This window comes from Nestor notabilis, unplaced genomic scaffold, assembly GCF_000696875.1.
Source record: "Nestor notabilis isolate BGI_N333 unplaced genomic scaffold, ASM69687v1 Scaffold31026, whole genome shotgun sequence".
NCBI classification, from domain to species: domain Eukaryota; kingdom Metazoa; phylum Chordata; class Aves; order Psittaciformes; family Psittacidae; genus Nestor; species Nestor notabilis.
Window position 1 is genome coordinate 1 of NW_009933835.1, and position 11,957 is coordinate 11,957.

Below are 11,957 nucleotides of genomic sequence, written 5' to 3' on the forward strand. Positions count from 1 at the left end.
GGGACGCTGCGGCTCTGCTCGCTGCCTCCGAGCCCCCACCGGGGTAGGGCAAGAGGCGAGAGGGAAGCGCCTCTGTTGCCGACACCATGTTTTATTTCCCCCAAAGTTACTTTCACGTGAGAAATGTTTCTTAACTTCATACACGCCCACAGTTGTGTAGGGGACTTAGCGGGGTACGGTCAGAAACGGGGCTGAGGGGCTGGGTGCAAGCGGCCATGGGGCTCTGGGGCTGTGCCAGGGCCCGTATTTCCCCACTCCCTTCAGTCTCCCAAGAAACTGGAAGACTTGTGATAAAAGAGTATCTGAAAAAGTGCTGCAGGACCCCTTAGGATGCCTAGTTCTAATAAAATGAAAGATAACATTTATTTACCACTTCTGAACAAAGACCCTTAGTACTTAAAGCACGCTGTTGCACTCCTCATTTATTCACGTCTAAACACACACGGTTCTGCTGGGCACAGTGTAGCAGGCAAACATCGCACGTTTGTCAATGGAAAGCAAATGTGCTACTTGCAGCATGACATCAGATTCCATAGGTTAAAATTGTCACAGTGAGGAAAACTTCAACTTGTCAGGTGACAGTTAAAAAGTCAAAGCAGTAATATTTTGCTGGGAAGGTTACACTTTGCATGGAGTTCAAAAGTTAATGCCTGAAAAAGAGGGGGGAAAACAAAACAAAGGGTATGAGACAAATACAGAAATATTCATATGCAACCAGGGTCTGATCAAAGGTAACACTGGCTGAAATACCCCAACTGAGTGCAGCAGACCTCTACTTTCAGAAAACAGTTCTGAATACTGAAAAGAATGACTGAATTATGCAGGACAAACTACTTGCACCAGTCGTTTTCTCACTGCTGCACCCCTTTTAAAGTCCATTTTCATTTATTTCTCATGCACAATACACATTATGCAGTGCAGTCTTTTCCCTGCCACAAAAGCTTGGCCAAATGAGAGCTTAGTATTAAAATCTGAGTGCAGTCTTCATTACAATTCAGGATAGTAAGAATAGTGGAGCTGTGCTTTTGATTACAAAAAGACACGGTTAAGCAGGCGGAGAGCTTATATTCCTAAACTGAATATACTGGTTACGAATTAATCTCTAAGATACTGAGTCAATCACCAAAACGCTTAGATTCAAATCATCTTTTACCTTCGTCAGCAGCATCTATCAGCCTTTGAAATAATTTGGGAAAGAATTTTTCCTTTCTTCATAATCTGCAAATGCAGAAGCAATAGGATCCGAGTAGAACATGACAGGCCTTGGTCCTTCATTGTTCATGGTGAAAGTGGCTGGGAACCTCCTGAGATCAAGACCCCTGCTTGAAAAATAAGCCTGGAGCGTTCTGAAAAACTGAACATATTACATATGTGAAAATAGTGTGCCCAGCAGAGATTAATTATTTCCACTGACACAAAGTAAATGTAGTATGTGTTCCTGTGTGGGGTGAAATCCTCCATTTTGAGCATAAACTAGCACAATATAGACAATATAATTCAGACACGTCCACTCCATCCATGGCTCATACACCTTACATGGTGTCAAAAGACCACCAGCTGTTTACTGATCATCTATGCTCCCCACTGAACCACTGAGGATTCAGATCTTGTAAACTAGGCACAGCAAAACCCTTGCTGAGAAGAAACACTGCAGTTGTGTTGGGCATTACTCTAAGAGAAATGGTCTCTAAGAGTTAGCAACAGCAGGCAATTGATTTGAACTGGGCCCTTAGACCGCTTAAAAGCAGAAATTAATGCTTCTTAAAACAGCAAGGAAAAATTGTGGGAAACTGATGTTTGTCCTTCACAAATCGCTCATAATATCTTGTAAATGTTCTCTTAATTCTCAGCTGTGATTAACTTTCAGATTTTAAAGATGCTATTCATAACCATGTGTCAGATGCAAACTTATTATCTTATCTTCTAGAAGTACAAATGTGCAATCAACAGAGTATACATTTGAGAGAAACGTAATCACAAACTGGTCTGGGTGGGAAGGGACCTAAAAGATCATCTAGTTCCAACCTCTGTGCTACTAGACCAGGTTGATCAAAGCCCCATCCAACCTGGCCTTGAACACTGCCAGGGATGGGGGAGCCACTCTCTGGGCAACCTGTGCCAGTGTCCCACCACCCTCCCTTCTTCCTAATATCTAATCTAAATGTACCCTTGTAATTATGACAATGATCATTCCTCTTGTTTCATAAACCAGGTGGCTGTATAAACAAAATACATCTTTAAAATCTAAAGCCGCTGGATGGAAATACAAGGAAGATTTATGCCCTACTGCACACCGAGAACATCTCTTCAGTTAAGGGGTACATCTTGACTGAAGAATGCTCATCTAGTTGGTGGTTATTGACTAAACGAAGTGCACAGTGACTAGCATTACATTTAATGGGCCCCTCTTAGCTTTAAATTTAGAAAATAAGGAACTTCTCATGATGGAAAACAAGAAACCCACACAAAACTTAAGCTATCCTTCTTGCAGCATTTCCTTACCAGGTCTCTGTTTCTAGGGTTATCTAGAGGTTTCCATTTTTCTGCTGGTTGGAAAGGAGCACCCTTTACCAGTCCTCTCACAGCCAATACTGTATATAGACTCAGGAGCACCACTTTCCACATGTTGAAGAGATGAACAGACTATCTGTAAGAACGACAATGAACCAGACTCCTTAAGTCATACAGAGCTGTCACTGGTAACAAAGAAAGCAAGCACAACAATCCAGTGGAGTGCTGCAAAAAAATTTAGCCATAGCAAGGAAAATCTGCCTCCTGCAGGCTACATCTGTGCGCTATCAAAGTTTCTTTGTTTTCCTAGTGCTAATGTACCAGGAAGAACGAATTACTCTAAGGAAGTGCTTCCCATACCAAAGCTATTTCTAGACACTGGATTCTCTTTTGAGAGGGACTAGCATAACATTTAACAGAAATTATTTACATTCATAAATGTATGCTGGTTATTACATACAGCCATTTACACTGGCTTATTAGTTACAGCATCAGATCTTTGTGAGCTCCAAGAAATATGTCTTGAGATCCAGATAACTCACTTTTAAAAATTGCATTAAATGAAAGCCTACTACATACATTAATAAATGCAGTAACACCACAGCCTGGTACAAGACACTAAAGACTCATTTCACAATTTGATTCAAGAAGGGGGGGGTGGAGAGAAGGAAGAAATCATTCTCCCTTTCACATTCTTTAAAATAAAGCTTACCAGTCAATTTGGCTCTGGCTTGCCCCTTCTTGGTTAGTCTCCTTGTAATCTGTGAACAAACTGATCTCTGCACTTATATTTCTAGTGGACTGCAGGTGGGTGTCAGTGACGTTAGCAGGAGTTCAAAAATACAGTAATGATTCCATTTCCATCCATGACATAAAGACCCTTGAGAATTTCATCCTTAATACTCTTAAGACCTGTTGCTATCGAACAGTGCAGTTAAAATTCCTCTTCCCTAAGCCGTATTGCAGAAAATTGGTGGTAAGCATGTAAGAAGTTTATAGCAATACCCAGCAGACATGGCAGAGCTGTATCAAAATACTACTTTTTAATTAAAGTAATTAGCCAGATCTCAAGAATGGTGACTAACAGGTAATTACAGCTGGTTGAATGGTTTTCAAGCAAGACGAGATAGGAGATAGGGATCATTTTCTTGATGGTGGAGAGAAAGTAAGGTCTGTTTCAAGATCCGAAATCATAACATTTTAATGGAAGTGTTGCTTTCCTACCCTGGTCTTATCAGCAGTTAATACCCTCTTGTCAGACTAGATGCTAAGACAAAGACTGCAGTGAGGACTATGTTAATTTACCTTTGCCTTATTCCATAGCTTTTTTCAGCTCAAATTTTTTGCTTACAATTTCATTATACTCTTGTCTCCACTATTTAGATGACAATTTAGCTAGTACCACATAAAGCACATCCCTAACTAGACACATTAAAACTAAAGATTCTTGACCATTATCTCACTCCAGTTTATAGATACTTATTTCTGACTGGATGCTTTACATCTTTGTTTGGTTTAAATTTTGAAAGCAAAACAAAACCCTAACACCGCCCTTCCGGGCAGGCAAAGTTGTGGACATCCAAACCTCATTAGCGACACAGTAAACAAAATCCTAGCAGTGTTGTTGTCATGACTGCAGTAACATGTAAAAATACAAATCAATTTATCCAGCTTGTATATTATTCTACAGACTTGGAATAACAAAAAGATTCACACACCCATCAATTGCTTCTCATAATAGACAAGTTCCTCATACTAGACTTATTAAGAACCAGGACAACAGTGGAAACAGAACTTGTAAAAAGGTAGGGCCCAATGTAAGGAAACTCTCTTTGGTGATTTTCTAAGTAGATACTTTGTTGTAGTTTAATTTTGTGCATAAACATACTGAAGTAATCTGTAAATTTGAAACAAGTTTTATTACTGTAGTAATTAAAGCAGTCTGGTTGACTGATGAATTACGCAGATAGGCAAGAGATTCAGTTAGCATATGGGGGTTGGACTAAGATGGTCTTCAGAGGTCCCTTCTAACCCTAATGATCCTGTCATTGTGTGAGCTGTCTTAAAAAAAGGAAAACCTACAAACTTGCATTCTTGCTTCCTGAGCTAAGTGTGTTTGAGAAACTGAGCTAAAAGTCTGTTTAGACTTAGTGCTCATTTTAATGCCTTTTTTTTTCCATGGTGTTTTGCTTTGGTTTTTTTCCCCTGTTCATTTGGGGTTGGTTTGTTGTGGTTTGGGGTTTTTTGTTGTTGTTGTTAGTTGGTTTGTTTGCTAGATGTCAGTGTGATGCCTTTTTAATGCAGCCAAATTTAAGCATTAGGTCTTGACAGATTAAGTACATAGACACACATAGCAGTAAATTAAATCTTCTGCAAGTGGCTACACTAATTATCTAGCTCTTACAGCACAGTAATGTTCATGTATGTTTGAACGAACCTGCACTGAAGCTGAAGATGCACGTAGCACCATTTGTTCAGCTTCATGCAAGTTAATTCAAAAAGGTAAAAAATTAAAACATATTAGTTTAGCTGAGAACAAGTTTTATACACATGCTGCTCTATATAAACTATATTATTCACCAGACATTTTCCATTTTATTACATTCCTGATTCATGATAGTAAGGCAAGTATAACATGCTTGAGTTAAGATATGGAGACAGGCTTCATCAGGGATGATCCTTATTGTACTCTACTTGAGATGGAAAAAAAGTGTCTGTTACTTAAAGTACTGCTCTAACCACCATGCTTTTTTATTCACTGTTTTTATTTTCTGCTTAGAATCCCAAGTATTACAAGTTAGAAGGAAAAGCACCAAACTGCTCCACATGAGTACCTGAGCAAAGACTAAAGGCAAACAAGCATTCATCACGACACTCATTAGCATGTTTGTACAACAGAAGTACAGGTAACATTCACAACACTCTACAGAGTATGAGAGGTAAGTGGCATTTTTTGTGAATTACAACCATCTGTAGTATTGCAACTATGTCAGAACACCATACAAAAATACACAGAAGTGTTTGTTTAGCAGAGCATATGCTATACAATGTTCTCTTCAGTCATGCACACTTAGGTAAAAAAAAGGACAAGTAAAAAAATGTGAACTATACACTGTAGACAGGGAAACCAGCAAAGAAAATACAAACATCCCAGAGTAGCTCCCACTCAAGTTGTCCTCAGCAGCTTCAGCAAAAAAACTACCAGCATCTAAAAGCACAGTTTTTAAAGATGCTGAGATTTCCACTTTCAGCAGTTTCAACGTTAGCTGAAGATACCTGTTCTCCAAGGTTTCTCAGCTTCTCATAAACGAGGACTTTGCCAAAGCTCATCACACACTGTATAATATGTATCTGAGAATTCAGCTATAAGCATTTTAATAAGCACAATCATTTACTACAGCATTATTCAAACATTTACAGAGAAGACCCTGTCAGCATCTCTAGAAAAATGTAACTATATTAAAGAATTCGTTCCACCTACACCACCAGATTTACACTAGCTGTATAAAAACTGAAAGCAGGGGAAGAGTTAAAAATACATAAGACAGGTTGCTTCAGAAGTGATTTTCCCAAAAATTACATTTTTGGGAAATCTATGTAATTTAATAATAATACACACAATTTATGAAATTTGTGTTCTTCAAAGTTTTAAGTCCTCATAAAATCAACCAAACAATAGCACCCTCCCTCCCATCCAACTAACCAAACCAGATATTTTGGCCAACATTATTCCGACTTTGTGCTTGGAAAAACAATTAAAAGCTAAGTAGGGAATCATGTTGCTAGGCCTAGGTTACACAGCTTTTCTAGACTAATCACCATATATAAAGACCTTCCCTCTCAATGATTTTAATACTAGACTGTTGCTCTATTCCTGTAGCTAAAAAATCAGCAGTGGTTCGGACTACTGAAACAACATCATCACAAAAGAAAGATGAAAAAGTGACCAGAACAAGAGTTCTTAAAAGTTTTAAACTAACATACAGAAGGAAGTAGCAGGGAAGACAAGAATTGCGTGTTATCTGCTGTGCCACAGCATCAGCAGCATAATGGCAGCCAGGTTCAAGTTAGTTCTTAATGAAAGAAGGTTATGACTTTGCTTTGTATTGCTTTAAACAATTACTGTGATCAGCTGACACGCAGTCATTTTGCATGCATATCTAAATATGCCATGGTTCAATGATGAGCTTTGAGGGGACATCTTTATTCAAGAATCAGTGTTATACAGTACCAGTACAGGGTGGTGTGAAAATTTTCTTTCCCCCCCAAAACATACCAAGAATCCTATAGAGACACAGAAGGAGAGCCAGTGGTGGCTTTTCCCAAGTTCTTCACATTGAAAACTATACATAAGACATCCATCTACTGTATCAAAACTGTAATATCTTGATTATTTCTGGTTTTCTGTAATGGATTGAGAAGAACAGAATGTATAAACGTTTTACTTATTAATATTTTCCCTAAAAAGGGAATTTGTTATTCAAAACTTCCAGACCTTTAACACAATCATCCAACCCACCCACCCACCCCCATCTAGTTTATTTCTCACACTGGGGTAGATATTGATACTCAGTGGCTTAAATACAATATATTGCTTGAACTACAGTTAGAGGGGGGTCTTATACTGAAGAAACCAAAGAACAAATGTTTGAAAAATAATTTGACACACAGGCTTTGACATTGAGACATATCTGAGACTAGTTCTTCCTTATTTTTCTTTTTGTCACAATCAAGACTTGAGAAACTAAGGGTAGCTAAAGCTTTCTAACTTGGGTTGGTGTGATTCCAAACCACAAATATACTGTATTTGTCATAAGTCTTTGTTTCCCTAAGTGTAAAAGGGGGGTAAAACAATTTTTTTGAAGTATTTTCCCCAAATCAAGTTTCAGTATGATCCACACAAATATTTTGGTCAATTTCCAAACATCAAACATAAGGCTGCAGAAGCCCACAGGCTACAGTTCGAGTGCATTCATTTTCTGGTTTAAGGCACAGTACTTTTTTCGCTCTAGAAAGTTACCAGTTTAAAGTCACAGTGAGGAATTTCACATTCCAGTTTTGGTCTGGCACTGTAATTATGTGTCACGTCTACTAAGTGTAGACTTCTGTCAGGTGCTGCAGTCTCAAATACTGTTTTCACACTCAATGCGACATAAGTGGAAAATACTGAAGCCTGAATTCTGAATGGAACCCAAAGTAGCACACTTAAAAGTTTTATAAAACTAAACATCAACACACTTGCATGTTTGATACTTTATATATACCTTGAAATGATTGAAGTTGGAGGGAAAAAGCGTCTTTGCTGGTTATCTCAACAAACACGCAAAACTTCAATAGAACAATGGTCTACAGGCCAGCTGCTGCCTATTTTCACTAAGTCAGCCATGGTCCCTAGTGTTACTGTGACACTGTTTTTTACCATAGCAAAAGGATACTGCAAATCAAGGATAACTGCATACAGGAGGAGGAACTGGAATGACATACCACCAAGTAACAAGTTTGTGTGTGCCATTCCTGACTTTTATAGACACCAAATTAGCTCCGATACCACATAGATTCTTGCAGAATCCAGATCACAACCTGCCAATAACTGTAGAGAGGCTTACAAGATTTGTTTAGGACAGCATGAGTAGCAAAATCTGTCTGCACCTACAAATGCAGAGTGAGACCCAGTGAAACTGAAGACAAAACATCACAGCTTTGAATCAGATTTTCATGCTACAAGGCGATAAGCACGTATTTAAGGCAGTTACGTGCTTAGATACCTAAAAAATTGAGGTGCTGGGCAGATTTGCTTAAGTAAGAGCTATAGAATATTCTCTTTAAATGCTTCAAATTTATTTGTTAAAGCAGTAATGTTTATTAACAAGATGAAATATACAGATTTTGTTTAAACTTTACGGTGAGCTGATTAAAAGCTTTTAATACATTTTTCTGTAAGAATATACATCAGAAAACATAGTATTTGTAAAAGGTTTTCAAATAAACTTTTAGAGATTTTAAGGATTCTATTACAAATACTAGTTTAAAGTTCTGGCTTTAAAAAAAAGGTAGAAAAACTATTCTACTTAAACATAAAAATGAATTGCTTTCAATTGTCATTCATCCGCACACATTTCCAGAGGTATACAAGAGCAACATCTTAGCTTTGGTGACAAAAGTATCTCTCTCCTAAAGGAATGGTGATGAAAGTTTTAAAACCTTTTACAGTACAGTGCCAAGTGCTTATACAAGCTACCTTGATTATCTCCTAGAGAAAAGAAAGAGATGTAAAGAGTCAAAGCTGTAGATGAAGTGACTAACATTCATTATGAAGTGGAAAATAAGCATGAAGAATTCAGTCTGGTTTACAGCCATCAGGCTTGTAGTAGCTTAGTGACTTAAAACAGCAGCACAATTATTGTAAACGCTATAACCACTTACAAATAACATTCTCAGTAACTCAGAGTATTGAAGGTCTGTAAATGTCTGGGTTTTTTTCCTTCGTATAAATAAGACCAAAGTCTAAACACACCCATCACTGTATTAAAATAAGCTTAATCCAATGAAAGCTTCTCAAATGCTTACATTTATTCACAGGCACATAATTGACTTTATTCTGTCCTGTCAGATGTATTAGATTTCAGAAAAAAAGTTAAGTAACAAGTTCTTACTATCTTACTAACAAAAACATGGAAAATTAGACTGCAGACCAAATACTGATGTATGCAACAATGCTTTTTGGTGTGTTTAAGTATTAATACATATTATTATTTTTAAACACTGACCCAATTAGGTTATAGTTGAAAAGGTCACTTAGACACACAAGCTCTCTCTGTGTCTTCTGTGATATATTACTACTGCCTTGGTTAGGGTTTTACATGTTGTTTGTTTGTTTGTGTTAAAACTTTGCAAATTAATGTTTTGGAATGAATTGCTACATGCATCAGCTCACTCAAAACCAGAATCAGAGCAGAATTCTAAATATGAGAAATATTATTAACTTAGATTTCCCTTACTGCAATTTTTTTTGGAAACAAACCAAACCCCCCCCCCAAACAATCCCCTTTTAACACAATGCTGAAACATGACATACTGCAACTAGCTTTTAAATCAAAACTGAAAATACCACCTTTAGACAACATTCATTCACTCAATTTCAAGGTACATTTGGTAATTCAGTTAAGAGGTAATAGTTTTTCCCTACCAGAAAAATACAGACCTTTCACAAACTATATTATAGCTACAAGTGCAGCTATAATGACTGCAGCATGATAAGACTATAAGGAACACATATTTGATCGTATCAGCCAGAAAATATTACAGACTTCAAGAGCAATTCAGGGTATGGAGATGTCACTAAAGCTTCTCACTGCATCTCCCTCTGCCCATGCCAAAGAAAAATGCTGCTGTACATCTGTGCTCTACCTAAAATCAGTGACATTTGGTACTCTAGGTTCTTACCTGTTTTTTTTTTTTTTGTTATTCTGTTTCTGATAACTTATTAAAAAATCAGCAAGAGGTACAAGACAAAAAATGTGGCTTAATCTCAACCTAAACACTTATATGGCATAATCTCCATCTAAATGTGGTGAACATCCACATGGATGAAGAACAATGGCTCTGCCAAATTAATACTGTAACTTCCAAAGGAGAACAACAGAATTTGGGTCTGCATGATAATAGAACTCTCCCCTTCCAGAGCAGGGTCTAATCCATTACAAGTTAATTTGGGTCTTGATCTTCTCCCACCCAGTCTAGATAATCTACAATTTAAAGAAGAAACTGGAAATTTAATTTAGTTAAATGCACTAAGAGACATTACAATATATTTGCCAAAGCTGTTTTATAGATGCAGCCTACTCATTATAAAGGATGTTTCAGTATATTTACACTTCCTCATACACACAATTAGTATTTATATTCTGTTAGCCTGTGTTTCTGCAGAGATTGTAATTATGAACAGGGGCAGAACCAGAGATTCACGTAACAGAAGTCTCTTCTCCAAAAGTAACAACAATCATTGTATTTTACCTGAAAAACAATTTTAGACTATTATAAAATTCTTGTCCTTTTCAGAATGGCAACTAGGATAATTCATCCTCGCTTAGTATGGGAGGAATTGTTCTCTGGACTTGTTCTAAACCTATCCCCCTCCACTGATAATACAGAAAATCTAGTTGGAATTAGACACCTAATCTCTCAGAGAGAATGGCTTGCTCTCCTTATTCTGATTATTATTCTACTAACAACTCCAACAAAATGATTTGTGCATAAAAAGCCCATTAATATGACAAAACAAAATCACTGGTATATACAGTAGTAAACCAAAATGATCATGAAGGCCAAGGAAAATTATCATCCACAGAAATTAGATCCTTTCACAGACAGCCTTTTACCAGCCCCAATGCAGTGCTGTTGCCATCCTTCATTCACAGCCATTTGAAAGTAGAATAACTATTCTTGTATGTCTGAACAGCAATTTTTAAATTAAACCAACTGGTGGATTTAGCTACAAGTATATTTACACACAGAAATTATCTTACATACATATACTGTAGCATACATTTGATTAGAAAGTATCAAGATATAATCTATTGAAATAACTGTTCCCATTTATAGACACAAGGTATAATCTCACCTTTTATAAAAGAGGTTAAGACCACAATACCAGCACATAGAACACTGATAGCAGTGACAGTGGTTTGATTAACTACCAAGTCCTACTCAGTTAAAGCAGTTTGAATGACTTTGTGATAACCTGAACTGCTGACTTGGATATAAGCACACAAAACACATGCTTACTTCACATCTGTCCTTCATTTCAGAAAGTCACTGTTTGAATTAAGTCTTCCCAGCTAGCTCAAATTAATTGACCCTAACAATACTCTAGAACTAACTGAGGCACTTCAGGCAAGATTAATGAGATACCATAAAATTATGGGTCAGGCTGGCTGTACTGCTGTATCAAGAACATACTTGATTGACTGTGGGTAGCAGATTTCCTCTTATTAGTCATGTAAGTTGATTGAGCTGGTCTAGTATTTCCATACGAAGACAGCAGGTATCTTGGACAGAGCAGAGACAGCTAACACAGAAGCAAGTAGTAGGCTCATGTCTATGCAGAATCAATGCATCATTTTCACTTAATGGCTACTGAGATTTCTTCTGTTGGCAAAACACAAACTCAGGGGACAGAATTCCTTACACAAAGCTATTTTAGGCTTTATTATAAATGGCAGTCACTGTAGCATCTAGGCACTAAGATAATACTTTATACAGAGCTAAAAATTATGGTTAGTATTTCCCACTATTATTAAGAGTTTGTCCACATGAGGAAGTTAGCACAGTATGGCAGGGCATGAGTTGTTGTTAACTATTCCATATAAATTTAATGTATGGACATTTATTATGAGACAGCTGACTGAGAACAGGGAAAAAGCCCTGCCTTGTCTACTTGGAAACAG

General features: G+C 37.3%; 1 protein-coding gene across 1 annotated transcript; it reads right to left on the minus strand.

The window, feature by feature from the left end:
- Positions 1-1,171: 1,171 nt before the first annotated feature.
- Positions 1,172-2,625, minus strand: LOC104399004 (chromosome unknown open reading frame, human C2orf66). The gene is made up of 2 exons (XM_010017063.1): positions 2,503-2,625; positions 1,172-1,354 (listed from the first exon to the last, which is right to left on the minus strand). The coding sequence occupies exons 1-2, from the start codon at positions 2,623-2,625 to the stop codon at positions 1,172-1,174; spliced, it is 306 nt and encodes a 101-aa protein (XP_010015365.1).
- Between the last annotated feature and the right edge of the window lie 9,332 nt (positions 2,626-11,957).